General features: G+C 36.5%; 1 protein-coding gene across 1 annotated transcript in view; it reads left to right on the top strand.

The window, feature by feature from the left end:
• Positions 1–17,634, top strand: part of KLF8 (KLF transcription factor 8) — a 261,132-nt gene that overhangs the window by 223,575 nt on the left and 19,923 nt on the right. Inside the window, exons 3-5 of the mRNA XM_053891569.1 lie at positions 5,610–6,174; positions 9,021–9,132; positions 9,776–9,915. Of these exons, the coding sequence (XP_053747544.1) occupies positions 5,610–6,174; positions 9,021–9,132; positions 9,776–9,915 (817 nt within the window). The remainder of the gene's footprint in view (positions 1–5,609; positions 6,175–9,020; positions 9,133–9,775; positions 9,916–17,634) is intronic.

Genomic DNA, 17,634 nt, shown 5'->3' with positions numbered 1-17,634 from the left:
AGAAAGTGGTCCACTTTCATTCTTTTGCATGCTGCTGTCCAGTTTTCCCAACACCCCTTTGTTAAAGAGACTGCTTTTTCCCATTGGATATGCTTTCCTGCTTTGTCCACATTAATTGACCATATAGTTGTGGGTTCATGTCTGGGTTTCTGTATTGTTCTATTGATCTATGTATCTATTTTTGTGTCATTACCATATTGTTTTGATGACTACAGCTTTGTAACATAACTTGAAGTCTGGAATTGTGATGTCTTCAGCCTTGCTTTTATTTTTCAAGGTTACTTTGGCTATTCGGGGTCGTTTGTGCTTCCATATAAATTTTAGGATTGTTTGCTTTAGCTGAGTGAAAAATTCTGGTGGTATTTTGGTAGGGATTCCATTAAATGTGTAGATAGATTTAGGTAGTAAAGACATTTTAACAATATTTGTTCTTCCAATCCATGAACATGGAATGTTTTTCCATTTCTTTGTGTCATCTTCAATTACTTTCATCAGTTTTTTTTAAATTATTATTTTCAGAGTACATGTCTTTTCCCTCTTTGGTTAGGTTTATTCCTAGGTATCTTTTTACTGTTAGCGCCATTGTATATGGCATTGTTTTCTTAATTTCTCTTTATGCTGCTTCAGTATTGGTGTATAAAATTGCAACAGATTTCTGTACATTTATTTTGTACCCTGTGAGTTTGCTGAATTTGTTTATCAGTTCTAGCAAAACTTTTGTTGGAGTCTTCAGGGTTTTCTGTGTATAGTATCATGTCATCTGCAAAAGTTTTACATCTTCCTTAATGATTTGGATGCCTTTTATTTCTTTTTGTCGTCTGATTGTTGTGGCTAGAACTTTCAATATTATGTTGAATAGAAGTGGTGGCAGTGGACATCCTTGTCTTGTTCCTGACCTTAGGGGACAATGTCTCAGTTTTTTTCCTATTGATGATGATGCTTGCTGTGGGTTCTTCATATATGGCCTTTATTATGTTGAGGTATGTTCCCTCTAAACCTACTTTGTTGAGGGTTTTTATCATGAATGTATATTGTACTTTGTAAGTGCTTTAATCCATCTATTGAAATGATCATAAGGTTCTTATCCTTTCATTCATATATCACATTTATTGATCTGTAAATACCGAAACACACTTGCAACACAGAAATAAATTCCACTTGATTGTGGTTAATGACTTTTTTAATGCATTCTTGAATTCAGTTTGCTAGTATTTTGTTCAGGATTTTTGCATCTATTTTCATCAGGGATATTGGCATATAGTTCTCTTTTTTAGTGGTATATTTATCTGGTTTTGGTATCAGGGTAATGCTGACTTCATAGAATGAATTTGGAAGCTTTCCATCCTCTTCTATTTTTTTGGAATATTTTGAGAAGAATATGTATTAGCTCTTTAAATGTTTGGTAGAATTCACCTGTGAAGCCATTTGTTCCTGGACTTTTGTTTCTTGGGAGTTTTTTGAACACTAGTTGAATTTCTTTGCTGGTTATTGGTCTGTTCAAATTTCTGTTTCTTCCTGTTTCTGTCTTCGTAATTTATATGTTTCTAGGAATTTATACATTTCTCCAGGTTGTCCAATTTGTTGGCATACAATTTTTCATAATATTCTCTTACAATGGCTTATATTTCTGTGGTGTTATTTGTTATTTCTCCTCTATCAGTTTTGATTTTATTTATTTGAGTTTTCTATTTTTTCTTGATAAGTCTGGCTAGGGATTCAACTTTATTGATTTTTTTTCCAATAGCCATCTCCTGTTTCATTGAGCTGTTATGTTTTCCATGTCATTTATTTCTGCTTTAGTCTTTATTATTTCCTCCTTTATCCTGGTTTAGGTTTTTTTTTTTTCATTTTTTCTAGTTTCTTTATGTGAAAGGTTAGGTTGTTGATTTTATATTTTTCTTATTTCTTCAGGCAAGCCTGTATTGCTATAAACTTCTCTCTTAGAACTGATTTGCTGTATCCCAAAGGCTTTGGACTGTTCTGTTTTTCATTTTCATGTACGTTTTCATTTTTTTCTTTGATTTCATGGTTGGCATATTTATTGTTTAGTGGCATGTTATTTGATCTCCATGTATTGGTGTACTTTCAGATTTTTTTGTAGTTTTCTTCTATTTTCATAGCATTGTGGTCAGAAAAGTTGCATGGTATGACTTCATTGATCCTTGGACTTGTTGAAACTTGTTTTGTGACCTAGAGTTCTATTATGGATAATATTCCATGTGCACTTGAAAATAATGTGTATTCTGATGTCTTAGGATGGAATGTTCTGAATATATCTATTAAGTCCTGTTCCAGTGTGTCATTCAAAGCCATTTTTTTCTTGTTGATTTTCTGTTTAGATCATCTGTCCATTGATGTAAGTGTGCTGTTAAAATCCCCTACCATCATTGTATTATTATCAATTAGTTCCTTTATGTTTATTATTGTTTTATGTACATGGTTGTTTCTATGGGTGCATAAATATTTACAATTATTTTATGTTCTTTTTGGATTATCTTCTTTATTATTAATATGTCCTTTTTTGTCTCTTGTTACAGTCTGTGTTTTAAAATCTAGTTTTTCTGGGGTGCCTGGGTGGCTAGGTTGGTTAAGTGTCTGACTTCAGGTCAGTTCATGATCGTGTGGCTCATGAGTTTGAGCCCTGCATTGATTGGGCTCTGTGCTGACAGCTCAGCTTTGGATTTTGTGTCTCCTTCTCTCCTTACACCTCCCTTGCCCACATTCTGTCTCTCTATCTTGAAAATAAACATTTAAAAAATATATAAAGTCTATTTTTCCTAATATAAGTATTGCTACTGCAGCCTTTTCTTGACATGTATTTTCATGATAGATATTTCTCAGTCTTCTCACTTTCAATCTGCAGGGGGTCTTTAGGTCTAAAATTAGTCTCTTGTAGGCAGCATATAGACATATTTTTTTAAATCCATTCCATCACCCTATGCTTATTTTTCATTGGAGTGTTTAGTCCATTTACATTCAGAGTAATCATTGATAGATATGTATTTATTGTCATTGTATTATTTGTTATGTGATTATTTCTGAAGATTTTCTTTGATCCTTTCTTTCATGCTTTGATGAATTTCTTTAATAATATATTTGAATTTATTTCTCTCTATTCTTTGTATATGTATTTTTGATTTTTGATGTGTGGGTACCATTATTTGTATATAACTACTTCTGCATATAGCAGTCTATATTAAGTCGATGGTCATTTATGTTTGAACCCATTCTTTACTCCTCTCCTCCCCATGTTCAAGGTAAAAGTTGTCATATTTTAGATGTTTTCTTTCATGAGTTCCTTGACTTCTTGTTTACAGAAATAGTCGTTTATACTGCTTTTGTGTTGCCTACCTTCAGATTGTCACTTACAATGCCCTGCCATGTAGTGTCCTGTTCCCCAGGGCGGGGCACTTCTGGGAGTATTCCCATTGTGTGCTGCATGTGCACTGTTGTTTTGCCCTGCCACTTTATCCTTCAGGCCAGTAACTCCAGAGGCTCTCTTTGCTTGTTGTGGACAATATTTGGCCTCTGGAATGAATGTGACACATTTTAACTAAGTATGCTCTGGTCTGCTTGTGAAATGAGAACTGTCACCTCCACGAATGGAACTGAGACACTGCAAATCTCCTGAGTTGGGGAACTGGGTATAAGCCACGGTTTGGGCCTGTATTCTAAGGTAGGGGGCATACAGTGCTGGGACTGAGGCAGAAAATACTGGGAGGTGGTGTTTTCTGGAACACAAAGAGGGGGGCTTGGTGTAAACAAGTTAGTGAGCATTGGTGCTGGGCTTGTTCCTACTGGTAGCCCTGTGCTCATGCCGAGAAGCATGGGTGGGAAATGGCTCCACCCAATTTCTTTGTTGCAAGAATGTCTCTCCATAGATGCTGCCTCTGTGGGATGCACTCTGAAATGAGCAAATAACCTCCCTATTCTATAACTCAGGTGCTCTTCAAATCACTGTTTCCATGCTGTATGTTCTTGGGTTGTTTGCTTGCTTTCTCTCTAAGAGCAGTACATTGCCATCTGGGCTGCATCCCAGCCAAGCCAACTGACTTTAAAACTCCAGGCTTTAAGCTCCCCCTATGTTAGTCTGTCTCTTGCTCTCCTGTGTGGTTGTGGCTCCCTCCCCACTGCAGCAGCCACAATCTGTTTCTGTCTTAAAACATGTCTCCACGCTTCCTCCCTTCTTCAATGTGGCCTCTTCTGTACCTTTAGTTGTGGAGTTTGTTCTGCCAGTCTTCAGGTCAATTTCTGGAATGTTTAGGATGATTTGATAATATTCTGGCTGTATTCATGGGATGAGGAGAGCCTAGGGTCCTCCTACTCCACTGTCATCTTCCAACAACCTATATCAAACCTATAAACATTAACAATAATTCTTTAATATCATCCAAAATCCAGCCAATATTCAAATTTTTACAATCATTTAATAAATGTCACCATTATTGTTCCTGTTGCTTTCTTTATGGTCCCTTTGAACGCAGTCTTATTCTTCCTTCAATCTATCCTTCATTGAGGAGCTAGTTAATTACCACCAAAATAGCTGTGCACTTGTAACTCCCCTCTTTGAAAGAATTATACTTTATCACCCAGCCTTTCTTTGAGTTCAACCTTCCATCATATTCCAAATGTAAAAAAAAAAAAAGAAAGGATAGTTTTATTCTGTGCAAAGGATGCATTATTGAACATCTCCCATAATTCAAAACCCCTATAAACCAAATCCAATTGTGAGAGAGAATGAGGTCTTATTTTATTAGCTGGATAAAGTAGCACCACTATCTCCAAGGCCATCTTCAAGAACCAGGGTGTTGCTTAGCAATGGCATAACAGTTCAAAATATCATTGACATTTACATTAATAGAATTTTTAGGAGGTTTTAAATTAGATTGAGGTTTTATGGGTTTTTACAAATATGTATTACCTATAAAGTGACCATTTAATTCATATTTTTTTTAATGTAGAAGTTTCACATTTTGGCTTTGCATATAATACAATTGACAATACTGCTTCATTATTCCCTAAAAATATTGTCTCTTGTTATATCTCTATAAACTCAAAACATCTCTCTTACTCATTTTCTGCCTAAATAATTCTTATTAATTCTCTAAGATCCATATATCATAGCTCTTCCTCCTTGAAGCCTTTTCTCATCTTGCCTAGAATGAATTTTTCCCTTTACTTTTTCTTAAATGCCTTGAATGTATATCTGCTGCATCACTTATGGTATGACTTATAAGCTATTCACATTACTCTATCATTATAGTTAGTATGTTAGTATACACTTTGTGGCTAGACCCTTACTCACATTTGCTGTCACTGAGCTTAGCACAGTACTTATGGTTGATATTCAGAAAATGTTGACTTTAAGTAATCTTTCAGGGTTATTATGAAGATTAAATGAAATAATTTGTATCAATTGCTTGATACAGTGCCTGGTACTAGTGTTTAGTAAAGTTTCCCTTCCTTTTTCCTCATACTCCTGCCTCATTTCTCTCAACTCCCTGTATATGTGTCCATGAGAAGAAAATATAGATTTCTTGATTTCATTCTTCACATGACTTTTCAGGGTAATGAATATTTTGCACCTTTCATTTATTTATTTATTTTAGGTCACTGGCTCTGTTCATATCAGAGATCCTCCTAAGACAGAAGATAGAGGGAATATGACATCTCCACCATTCCCAGATGCCAGTCCCATGGAGAACCCAGCATTATTTAGTGACATCAAGATTGAGCCCCCAGAAGAACTTCTGGCTAATGATTTCAACCTGCCCCAGGTGGAACCAGTTGACCTCTCTTTTCACAAGCCCAAGGCTCATCTCCAGCCTGCCAGCATGCTGCAACCCCCAATATTCACTCCCAAGCCAAAGCCTGCTCTCCAGACACTTGTAGTGTCCACTTCAACATCTGACACAGGCACTTCAGCAAATATCCCTACTGTTCTGACTCCAAGGTCTATCCTGGCATCCTCTCAAGGAACTGGTGGCCAGCAGATCTTTCATGTGATTCACAGCATCCCTTCAGTCAGACTACCAAATAAGTTGGGTGGCCTAAAGACCATCCCAGTAGTGGTACAGTCACTTCCCATGGTGTATACTACTTTGCCTGCTGATGGGGGCCCTGCAGCCATTACAGTCCCACTCATTGGAGGAGATGGCAAAAATGCTGGATCAGGTAAGCATCAGTGTCCCCCTTTCTTGGGCCTCACCTTCCTCCATTTATTCTTTTAGAATTATTCTATCTTTTATTTAATTTCATCCCCTCCAATTATTCTTGCACACAGCTTCAAGAATAATTATTTGTAAACACTGTTTTTATCATGTCTCTTTAGTGCTTAATATAGTACAAATACTCTCTTGTTTCGTCCATGATTCTAAAATTGGGGTATGCATATATATTTTTAAATTTTTATTTATTATTTTTGAGAGAGTGGGGGAGGGGCAGAGAGAGGGGGACAGAAGATCTGAAGGGGGCTCCACACTCACAACAACGACCCTGATGTGGGGCTTGGACTCTCAAACTGTGAGATCATGACCTAAGCCCAAGTTGGATGCTCAACCAACTGAGCCACCCAGGCATTCCTGGGGTATGCATATTTTTGAGGAAAATACTATGTATCTTTCTGTATTCTGTATGTTATTTGATAACAAGTAATTTAATCACATTTCATATTTTAAAAATATTATTTTATTAAAGAGAAAATGTACAAGTTTAATGACCTTTTATAATAAGACACAAATGTCAAAAATAGTTTTAACCTTATTAAGGAACATACTCGGATTTTCTAGCAAAATGCATTTATTTGTCTATGCCATTAAGAATGCTTTTGTGGAAAAGTTAAGAACATTTCTAGTGCTACATTTCTAGCCAGGCTTAGCACCTGTCTCTCCCAATACCATAACCATTCTCTTCCCTAACAGGAAAATAGTCTTCTTTGAAACATTAACATCTTCCCTGGGCTCTCCTTCATTTGGCATCTATAATCCTCCATTTTACTTTCTCATTTGCCTGTGTCACAAGCGTATGGGCATTCTTCTCAACTAAATTGCAAATTCCTGGAGAAGGAAACTATATTATTTCCTTTTGTGCATCTCTAGAGAACCCAACCTGGTGGTAGATAGTAGTTGTCTTGCAACAAATACTTTGATGAACAAACTTGAAAACCTGTATAGAAGAGAGTTCACATGCTGCAATCTTCCCTTTTTATTTAATTTAAAAAATAAGTTCAGAATTCAGAAAAGAGTAAATTAAGTCCTTCTTTCACCACTATTTCCCAGCCAATTCTCATCTCTGTAGATGTATCTATTTTAGTTTGTAATTGGAAGTGATCAAAGAAAATTATAGCCCCTGAGTGGTTCAAAATATTTAGCTTCATCACAGCTCTAGAATTATAATCAGTTTTCAATATTGTGCCTTAGGAAGGACATTGGGAAGTTGGAGTATAATCAGAAGAGAGAGTTAGGATGGTGAGAGATTTCAAACAATGTCAAAGGAGGAGTTGATAAATGTTTAGCATGAATTAAAAAACCAAAAGCAAGATATGTGGGTGGAAATTACTAAAAAACAGATCTTAGATCATTATAGGAAAAAACTTTCTAAGGGTTTTCTATCTTTGAAATTCAATGCCTTGTAATCATTCCATCACCAAATGTAGGAGACTGGAAAACAACATACTAAGCATCAAGTTGCTGAGACTCTGTAGTTGTGTTTTTTCTGATTTAAAATGCCATCACTACTTACAGTGGCTAATTGTTGTAATGGTAAGTGTTTATAACAGTCTTGTTTTTGAGATTCCTCTGAGGGGATTAATTAAAATTTTGGTATCAGTTCTCCTATGAGGAAAGAGATACAAACAAAAGGGGAAATGAGAAAATAAAATCCCTAGTGAGAATTTGCTGAAATCAAGGCAGTGGTAGCACCAAGCAATCATATGATGGGTCTTTCAATTGCACCCATAATATCCATGAGTCCATCAGAGCCACTCTAAATAAGCAAAATAGGTTTTAAAAGTTTCAATGTAATTTTAAGCTAAAACCATTAGCCTAGTAGTCTCCAAAATGGTATTCTTACACCTTGGTTTGGAGGTGGGGGGAGTGAGGAATGTAAACAAAACAATTGGAACACAAGAATAAAGTATCAACATTTCTATTTCTATTTTCTCACTCTTTACATTTTAGTTTGATTTTTCATAATGTATATATAGAATTTTAGTCTGCTACTACATTTATTACATATGTGCGCACACACATGCAAAGACACACATACATACTGAGATGTATGATTAAAACTTTTTAGTGAATGATACACAATTAGTGTATAGAGGCAACTGCACTAGCCAAAATTCCACCCCACCAACTTTATTGCCACCCTTAAGTTTCTTCTATATAGAAATTTTGAAACTTTGACTAGATCTAGGAGACTGCTGACCATTTGAATGAGTTTTGTTAGGTATCAGAAATATCAGTGGTTGATAATAAGAGATACTCGAGGGCTTCTCCTGACAAAGGTGGAAGGGAAGGATGCCAACATGTATCAAGCTAAGTACTAGTTATGCATTTCATCTTATTGACTTGTTTCCATTTAGGGGCACAAAACCCAAAGGAGTTCTTATCTCTGAGGTGAACCTAGGCATTTACCTTAGGACAGCCAGATAACTATTCAGAAAGTTCAACAACCATACATTAATCCTGACTTTTCAGGAGACATTTTGTCCTGGGGGCTGGAGATAGAAAGTTAAATCATACCCAGACGCTATTCCATTAACTTACTATCCTAGAGAAGCTCATTCCAGTGGTACTAGAATGCTCCTTATTACCTTTCCCTCAAAGGAATTTTAGCTATGCTAGAATTTTTTTAAGTTCTTCTGTTCCTTCCATATACATACACTTCTTTCATCTTTATTTTTCTTTACTTCTCTATCTTGTTGATACTTCTCATTGTGGGCTAAAGTGGGAATCCTGAAAATGATATCAGAGGCACATATATTTGTAGCCCGCACTGGTCTTTTTCTTTGCTTTTAGTGAAAGTTGACCCCACCTCCATGTCTTCACTGGAGAGCCCAAGTGACAGTGAGGAGAGTGAGATTAAGAGTGGATCCTCAGCTTTACAGGGTATTCAGGGACTACAGCAAGAGTGAGTACTTTTGTCTTTACTTCAGGCCTGTCTATATATGTGTGTGTTTGTGGTAGAAGTGGAACAAATTCTCATACACAATGGCAAACATTTAATGATAACAAAATATAGGTAAATTGCCTTTCCAGCAAAGGTGTTAGTTTGTGTGCACACATGTGCAAAGACATGCATGTTATGGAAGGGTTGTGTCCTAATTGTCTAGATCATCAATTTTGTCCTTGAAAAATTTTCAAATTTCCTCTAAAGTACAGTTGAATAATGTTTCTCTCTTTAAGATTAAAGCACTCTTGTCTTCCAATGTTAGAACTAATAAGGCATTGTTTTGTGTTTTAACAACCATGTTGTATGAAAAAATACATTTATGTAAACACAAACATGAGACTTGTTAGAGTGAAATGCTCACAACTGGAACAGAAAACACCCAAGGAAACATTACCACCTCTCAGGACCTGCACTTACTGCAAAGAATGGCCTAGTTGAGGGAATTGCTTGAACTATTTCAATTATTTCTTCTCTTGAAAACTTACTGTTAAATTTACATAAATTAAATGCATGTATGAGGTGATCCCACTCTATGTAAGTCCATTTATTTAGCTTCCACGTTAAAATCATTCTTTGGTCCTATCTCTCTTTCTTTGCTCAGACCATCAGCAATGACCCAAATGCAGGGAGAAGAGTCTCTTGATTTGAAGAGAAGACGGATTCACCAATGTGACTTTGCAGGATGCAACAAAGTGTACACCAAAAGCTCCCACCTGAAAGCCCACCGCAGAATCCATACAGGTCTGCCCACCTCCACTCCATCCCCAACACACACACACACACACACACACACACACACACACACAAAGTCTGAGAGATCAGAAGAAAGAAAGTCTTGAAACAAAGACTGATCCATTTATACACATGGGCCCAAGCATCATTAGTGGATTTTACTCTTATGTCTTGTTCTTACTCACATGTGGCTTTTATAAAGCCAAACTAGGAAAACACTAAGTCTGGTGTCTTCTGAATAGGCATTACCCCACTGAGAACCTGTGGCTCTTTCTAACTGGTAAATAATAACATTTATGTTAAAATTAAGCAGCTGAGACACCACTCCTTCCCTTATTACCACAGCACCACAGGTTTTGTTGAGTATTGAAAAACAGAAAGGCAGGGGCGCCTGGGTGGTGCAGTTGGTTAAGCCTCCGACTTCAGCTCAGGTCACGATCTCGCGGTCCGTGAGTTCGAGCCCCGCGTCGGGCTCTGGGCTGATGGCTCAGAGCCTGGAGCCTGCTTCCGATTCTGTGTCTCCTTCTCTCTCTGCCCCTCCCCCGTTCATGCTCTGTCTCTCTCTGTCTCAAAAATAAATAAACGTTAAAAAAAATTAAAAAAAAGAAAAACAGAAAGGCAGTTTAAATCGAGTGAAATTAAAGCACGCTTTTGGAGCTAAGCACAATATACCAACCTATAACATGCTCTTGTTCACTAGAAAAAAGGGTGCACATTAAAAAAATAGTAAGTAAAGCAGACCTGGTAGGGATGTGTCAAACCGGAGGGCACCTGCCCCCTCTGAAACAGAATTGTCACTCAACTCCAACTAATTATTACCAAATTTATCAAATTTTAAAGAAAATCAGAAAATTAATACTTTTATGTGAAACATGCTAGAATTTGGATGTTGGCCTATAATGTAAAAAGTTTTATAGCACCATGGAATCAAAGTAGCTTGCCTATGGGCCAGATGTAGATCGTCAATCATTAGTTTACACCCTCTGCTTTGCAGACTCCTTCTCCCCAGTCATCTCTAGCTCAGAATTGAGGCTTGGACACCATGGATAAGAAAGGGGCCTTTCTTTCTTGTAAACATGCATTGTGTTAACACTTGCTTTGTTAGGATTTGTATGGAGGAAACCAGAATCCTAGTTGCTGTGCCCTGAAGCTCTGAACAGGTGACAAATTTCCAGGTTGCATTGTCCCAACATTCCTGTGGCACTCTTCTTATTCGTTGATGTTTTGTTTGCCTCTCCTTCATGTAGAGTACAGGCTTATTCCACACACGCGTGTGTGAGTGTGTATATATGTGTGTATATATATGTATTTTTGTGTATAAACATAAATATATATTAAGTATTTAAGCTTAAAATTTCAACATGTAAAAGTAGAATAGTTTACTGGACTTTCAAGTACCCTTCACCCAACTTTAACAATTATATCAGTATATGCCCAATTTTGCTTTTTCCACATCCCTACTGACTCCCCCATTCTGTAGTGTATTATTTTGGACAATATTACAGACATCATATCATCTTAGTCATAAATACTTCAACATGTTTTTTTAAAAGATAAAGATTTTTAAAAATAGGCACAATATTACTATCACATACAAATTCCTTAATATTGATTTTCTTAATATTGATATCACATTTCATAATATCAAATTTCCCCAACTGTCTAATAAATGTTTTTTTAATATTTGTTCAAATTAAGATTTAAACAAAGCTCATATATTAAATAATTTAACCAATATGAGAAGGAGCCAGCTATGACAAAAGTTTGAGGAAATAGTGTTCTTTGCTAGGCAGAATACAAAAGCTGCTGTGATATGGGAGTAAGCTTGCCTTCTTTTAATAACTGACAGAATATCAGCATAACTAGGGTGTATTGAATACAGTGGTTGGTGGGAGAAACCTTCATGTGCAAGAGTGAAAGGGGGAAGACCACTTAAGAGGCTACTGTAATGATCCAGGCAAAAAAAAATTATAAAAGTCTGACTAGTAAGTTGGGAGTGGATGTGGAGAAAAATGAGTGTATTGAGACGGAAAGGACACTTACAACTGTCAGATTTCTGTTTGGGGGGCTGTGTGGACAGAGGTGTCATTTACAGAGATAGGGAGTTTGCCAATGATGAACACCATAGTGGGAAAATTCCTGTGGAATCAAACCTTGGTATTCAACCAAGGTATACTTTTCTCTATTCCTGGTATTCCACAGGTTCTTTAGAACTGAGGTAGCTGCAGAAATGCCTGCTCCATTGATGTCCAAAGATTAGAGTTCATTGCAAGGGGCCCAGAGAATAATATCCCTGTCTCTGGTAGATATTCTCTCAGCAGAAAACCATGAGGTCCATGTTTATTTGGATACCACCGGTAGCATACAGCACAGCTGTTCATCTCCACTGAGCTTACAATTATACAAAGCAAGAGTTGCAGATACAACAATTCCTACTAAGCAACTTTCAAGTTCTACTGTTTAAGAATGGGACCACCCAATCACCCTGGCTCAAAATTGATCATTGATTTTTAACATTCTTTTATGATCTCAGTTATTTGTTTCTGAAGTTCTATTATTTTTTTCTTCAAATAGTTCTTTTATTGAGGATGTAGACAATGTATGCCAAGAGCATATATTGTGGAGCTACATTGTCCGGATTTGACATCCCAGTCTACTATCATTAGCTGAAAGTTACTCCACCATTTTCAGCCATTTTGGTTTTCTTATCTACTATCTGCATATTAAGTGAAAACACTTATAATAATATCTGACATATAGTAAACACTCAGCAAATATTAGCTATTATTAAGGTTCTCTCAGTTCCAATCTCACTGCCACACCCCTTAGCCTTTTTGTCTTGATTAATTCTTTTGCCTCTAACTTTGATAAACTCTAGTTGACAATTAAAATTGTATATATTTGAGGTAGATGACAATGGTAATGGAGTAGGAGGACCCTAGGTCACTTTGTCCCATGAACACAACCACATAACTATCAAATCAACCTAAATATTCCAGAAATATACCTGAAGACATACAGAACAAATTACACAACTAAAAAGACAGGGGTCACATCAAAGAAGGTAGGAAGTGTGATCACGTGATTTAGGAAAGAAACATTGCTGTTGCTGCAGAGGGAAGGGATCCATGGTTTCTTCAACAGAGAAAGTTGAGAGAGGACCACACAGGGGAACACACAAGGAAAATATTTACCCAAAGTCATTGGCTTGGAAAAAGAAAGGTGCTAAATTTCCTGAGTTCATGCAATCAGCAGGGCTTAGAGCTTGGACTTTTAAAGGTCAGCAAGCTAGGCTGGGATATAGCAGAAGGGCACTGCTCTGCTCCTAGAGAGGAAGAAGGCAAGACACCAAAGGGTAGACAGCATGGAAACAGTGAACTGAAGAGTGCCTGGGGCATTGAGCAGAGATATTATTTGCTTTCTTCAGAACAAGTCCCTGAGAGGTAGCACTCATGGAGATACATTTCCAGGAACAAAGGAGGTGGCAGGTGTCACTTCCTCTACCCACCCCTCAGCATAAACACAAAGCCACCTGCAGGAAGCAGCACAGTGCAGACATTGGCTGCCTAACTTTCATACACAAAGCCCCATTGTCCCATACACAGGTGGGTCTGCCCTTTACAGTCAAACTTGCCTCAGTCCCTGCACAGCAGGCCCCTCCCCAAGAAGACTAGCACAAACACATGCCCACACCACATCTCCTGACCAGAGAGTACTGTAGGGCCTCAGTACCAGTAAAGATGGTGACAGATATCATTTCACAAGCAGACCAAGCACAACTAGTTGAAACTTGCCACATTCAAGCCAGGAACCAAACATTACAAACAGTAGGCAAGGAGAGCCTCAGCAGATGACAGACTTGAAAGATAGAGCAGACAAAATACAAGAACAGTACACATGCAAAACACACCAGAGATACTCGGTGAAGTGCCAAGCCCTCACATTATGTGACCTCTTCATAAGGCCATTACTTTCCTGAGCAGGAAACATAACTGGCTTTTCTAACATACAGAAGAAGGCAGAGACATAGACAAAACTCAAACACAAAGGAATTTATCCCAAAATAAAGAAATAGATAAGGTTAAACCCAGAGATCTAAGTGAAACAGATATAAGTAAAATGCCTGATTTAAAGCAACAATGATAAGGATACACACTGGGCTTGAGAAAAGTATACAAACCATCAGTGAGACACTTATGACAGAGACAAAGAGTTAAAAAAAGAATCAATTAGAGATGAAAAGTGCAATAAATGAGATTAAAAACATGCTTGATGCAATGAACAGCAGGATGGAAGAAGCAGAGGAATGAATTAGTGACCTAGATGACAAAGTAATGGAAAGTAATGAAGCTGAACAAAAGAGAAGAAGAATTATACAACATGTGAATAGACTTAAGGAACTCAGTGACTATGTCAAATGTAATAATATTTGTACTATAGGAGTCCCAGAAGAAGCAAAGAGAGACATGGAAGTAGAAAATTTATTTTGAAGAAATAATAGCTGAAAACATCTCTAATCTGGGGACAGAAACAGATATCCAGGTCCAGGAGGCACAGAGAATTCCCACCAGAATCAACAAGAACAGGCTAACCCCAAGACATATTGTAATTAAATTTGCAAAATATAGTGACAAAGAAAAAATATTAAAAGCAGCAAGACAAAAGAGGTCCTTAACCTATCAGGAAAACCCATAAGAATAGCCAGGGATTTCTCAACAGAAACCTGGCAAGCCAGATGGGAATGGAATGGTATATACAAAGTACTAAATGGGAAAAATCTGAAGCCAAGAATACTCCATCCAGGAATACTATCATTCATAATAGGAGTGGTAAAAGTTTCTGATATAAAAACTGAATAGCTCCATGCAAAGAATGAAATTTGAACACTTTCTTGCACCATACAAAAAAGTAAGTCAAAATGGATTAAAGACATAAATGTAAGACAGGAAATCATTAAAATCCTAGAGGAGAACACAGGTAATAACATCTTTGACATTGGCAATACCAACTTTTTACTAGATATGCCTCATGAGACAAGGGAAACAAAAACAAAAATAAATTACTGCCACTTCATCAAAATGAAAAGCATCTCACAGTAAAGGAAACAAACAAGCAAAATAACCTAAAAGGCCACCTATGGAATGGGATAAAATTTTTGCAAATAACATGTCTGGTACAGGGTTACTGTCCAAAATATATAAAGAACTTAAAATAGTCAACATAAAACACACAAGTAATCCAGATAAAATATAGCCAGAAGACATGAATAGATATTTTTCCAAAGAACACAGAAGATGGCCAGTGGAAATATGAAAATATGCTCAACATCACTGATCATCAAGGAAATACAAATCAAAACTACAATGAGATATCACCTCACACATTTCATAATGGCTAAAATTAACAACACAGCAAATAATAGGTGTTGGTGAGGATGTGAAAAAAGGGAAATCCTCTTGCACTGTTGGTGGGAATGCAAACTGGTGCAGCCACTCTGGAAAACAGTGTGGAGCTTCCTCAGAGTGTTAAAGATAGAACTACCCAATGATCCAGCAATGCACAACTAAGCATTTATGTAAAGAATACACAAATACTTATTTGAAGGGATACATGCATCCTAATGTTTATAGCAGCATTATTAACAATAGCCAAATTATGGAAAGAGCCCAAATGTCCTTTGACTGATGAATGGATAAAGAAGATGTGGTATGTATAATATAATATCCAATATTACTCAGCCATCAAAAAGAATGAAATCTTGCCTTTTTCAGTAATGTGGATGAAGCTAAAGAGTATTATGAAAAGTGAAATATGACATATTTCACTCATATATTTCCACATATATATTTAATCATATGTGGGATTTAAAAATCAAAACAATCATAGGAGAAAAGAATAGAAAAAGCAAACCAAGAAAACAACTTTTAACCATAGAGAGCAAACTGATGTTTACCAGAGGGCAGGTGGGTGGGAATATGGGTTAAACTGGTGATGGGGATTAAGGAGTGCACTTGTTGTGATGAGCACTTGGCATTGTTTGGAAGTGTTGAATAACTGAATTATGCACCTGAAACTAATATTATACTGTATGTTAACTAACTGGAATTTAAATTTAAAAAAGAAGCCTATGGGAATAGCTGCATGCTTAGCACATGGAAAACCCACTGTGTATAAACTTTCTGTCGAGTAATATCTGATTTCATTAAGATATAAGTTATGTGTAGAAAGATATGATAGTATCAGTATGCTTAACTAGTTGGAATTATCATGTGTATAATGCATCCTTCAACTAATGTCTTCTTTGAGTAAGATACAGGTGTTTGTAAATGTATGTGTAGAAGCATATGGGAATAGCTGCATGCTTAACACTCTGAAACCATGCTATGTGAATCTGTCTTTCAAGTATCATCTTATTTCATTAAAAGTTTCTACACATACCTGTAAAGGCATATGGGAATAGTCATATGCTTAACTCATTGAAACTACTTTGTATATAAATCATCATTCAAGTAACTTCTTTCATTGATATAGATGTGTTTATAAATGTATGTGTAGAAGCATGTGGGAGTAGACCTATTCTTTCTTGAATGAAACTAGGTGGCATATAATGTATATTTCAAGTAACACCTTCTTTCATTAAGATATACGTGTTTGTAAACATATGTTAGAAGCATATAGGAAGATCCCTGTCCTTATCTAACTGAAACTACACTGTGTATAATCCCTCATTCAAATAACATCTTATTTCATTAACATATGTGTGTTTATAAATGGATGAAATAGAAGTACAAGGGAAGAGCCTGGTGCTTCACACATTGAAATTCCAATGTATATATACAAATGGAATACTATGTGGCAATAAGAAAGAATGAAATATGGCCTTTTGTAGCAACGTGGATGGAACTGGAGAGTGTTATGCTAAGTGAAAATAAGTCATACATAGAAAGATACCATATGTTTTCACATTTAATGTGGGTCCTGAAAAACTTAACAGAAGTCCATGGGGGAGGGAAAGAAAAAGAAAAGAGGTTAGAGAGGGAGAGAGCCAAAGCATAAGAGACTCTTAAAAACTAAGAAAAAACAGAGGGTTGATGGGGTTGGGAGGGAGGGGAGGGTGGTTGATGGGTATTGAGGAGGGCACCTTTTGGGGTGAGCACTGGGTGTTGTATGGAAACCAATTTGACAATAAATTTCATATTAAAAAAAGAAAAAAAAGAAATTACAATGTATAAACTGTCATCGAAGTAACATCTTCTTTCAGTAATATAAACCCACTAATAACTGACCCCATAACCCTAGCTATAAACCTTAACACTAACCTTAACTCCTAATAACTAAACCTAAACCTAAATCCTAACCTCTATCCCTAACCTTAAACTTAACCCTAAATATAACCCTCTGGTTTTAGAGGGTTATAGTTTTGTAAACTATAGTATACCAGGAACATACACTTACCCTGACCCTAAACCTAACCCTAACCCTAACCCTGGCCATAAAACCTAACCCTAACCCTATATCTGAGAAGAAAAAAAAAATGGAATGTATATGTGTATACACACACACACACACACACACACACACAATGGAATATTACTCAGTGATTTAAAAAAAAAAGAATGAAATCTTGCCATTAGCAATGACATGGATGGAGATAGAGAAGTGTATGCTAACTGAAATGAGACAGTCACAGAAAGAAAAATAACATGTGATTTAGAATTTAAGAAACAA

Source organism: Panthera pardus, unplaced genomic scaffold, assembly GCF_024362965.1.
Source record: "Panthera pardus isolate Hobbes unplaced genomic scaffold, ASM2436296v1 HiC_scaffold_27, whole genome shotgun sequence".
NCBI classification, from domain to species: Eukaryota; Metazoa; Chordata; class Mammalia; order Carnivora; family Felidae; genus Panthera; species Panthera pardus.
The sequence above is the reverse complement of the archived record's forward strand: the minus strand, read 5'-3'. Positions and strand labels throughout refer to the sequence as shown.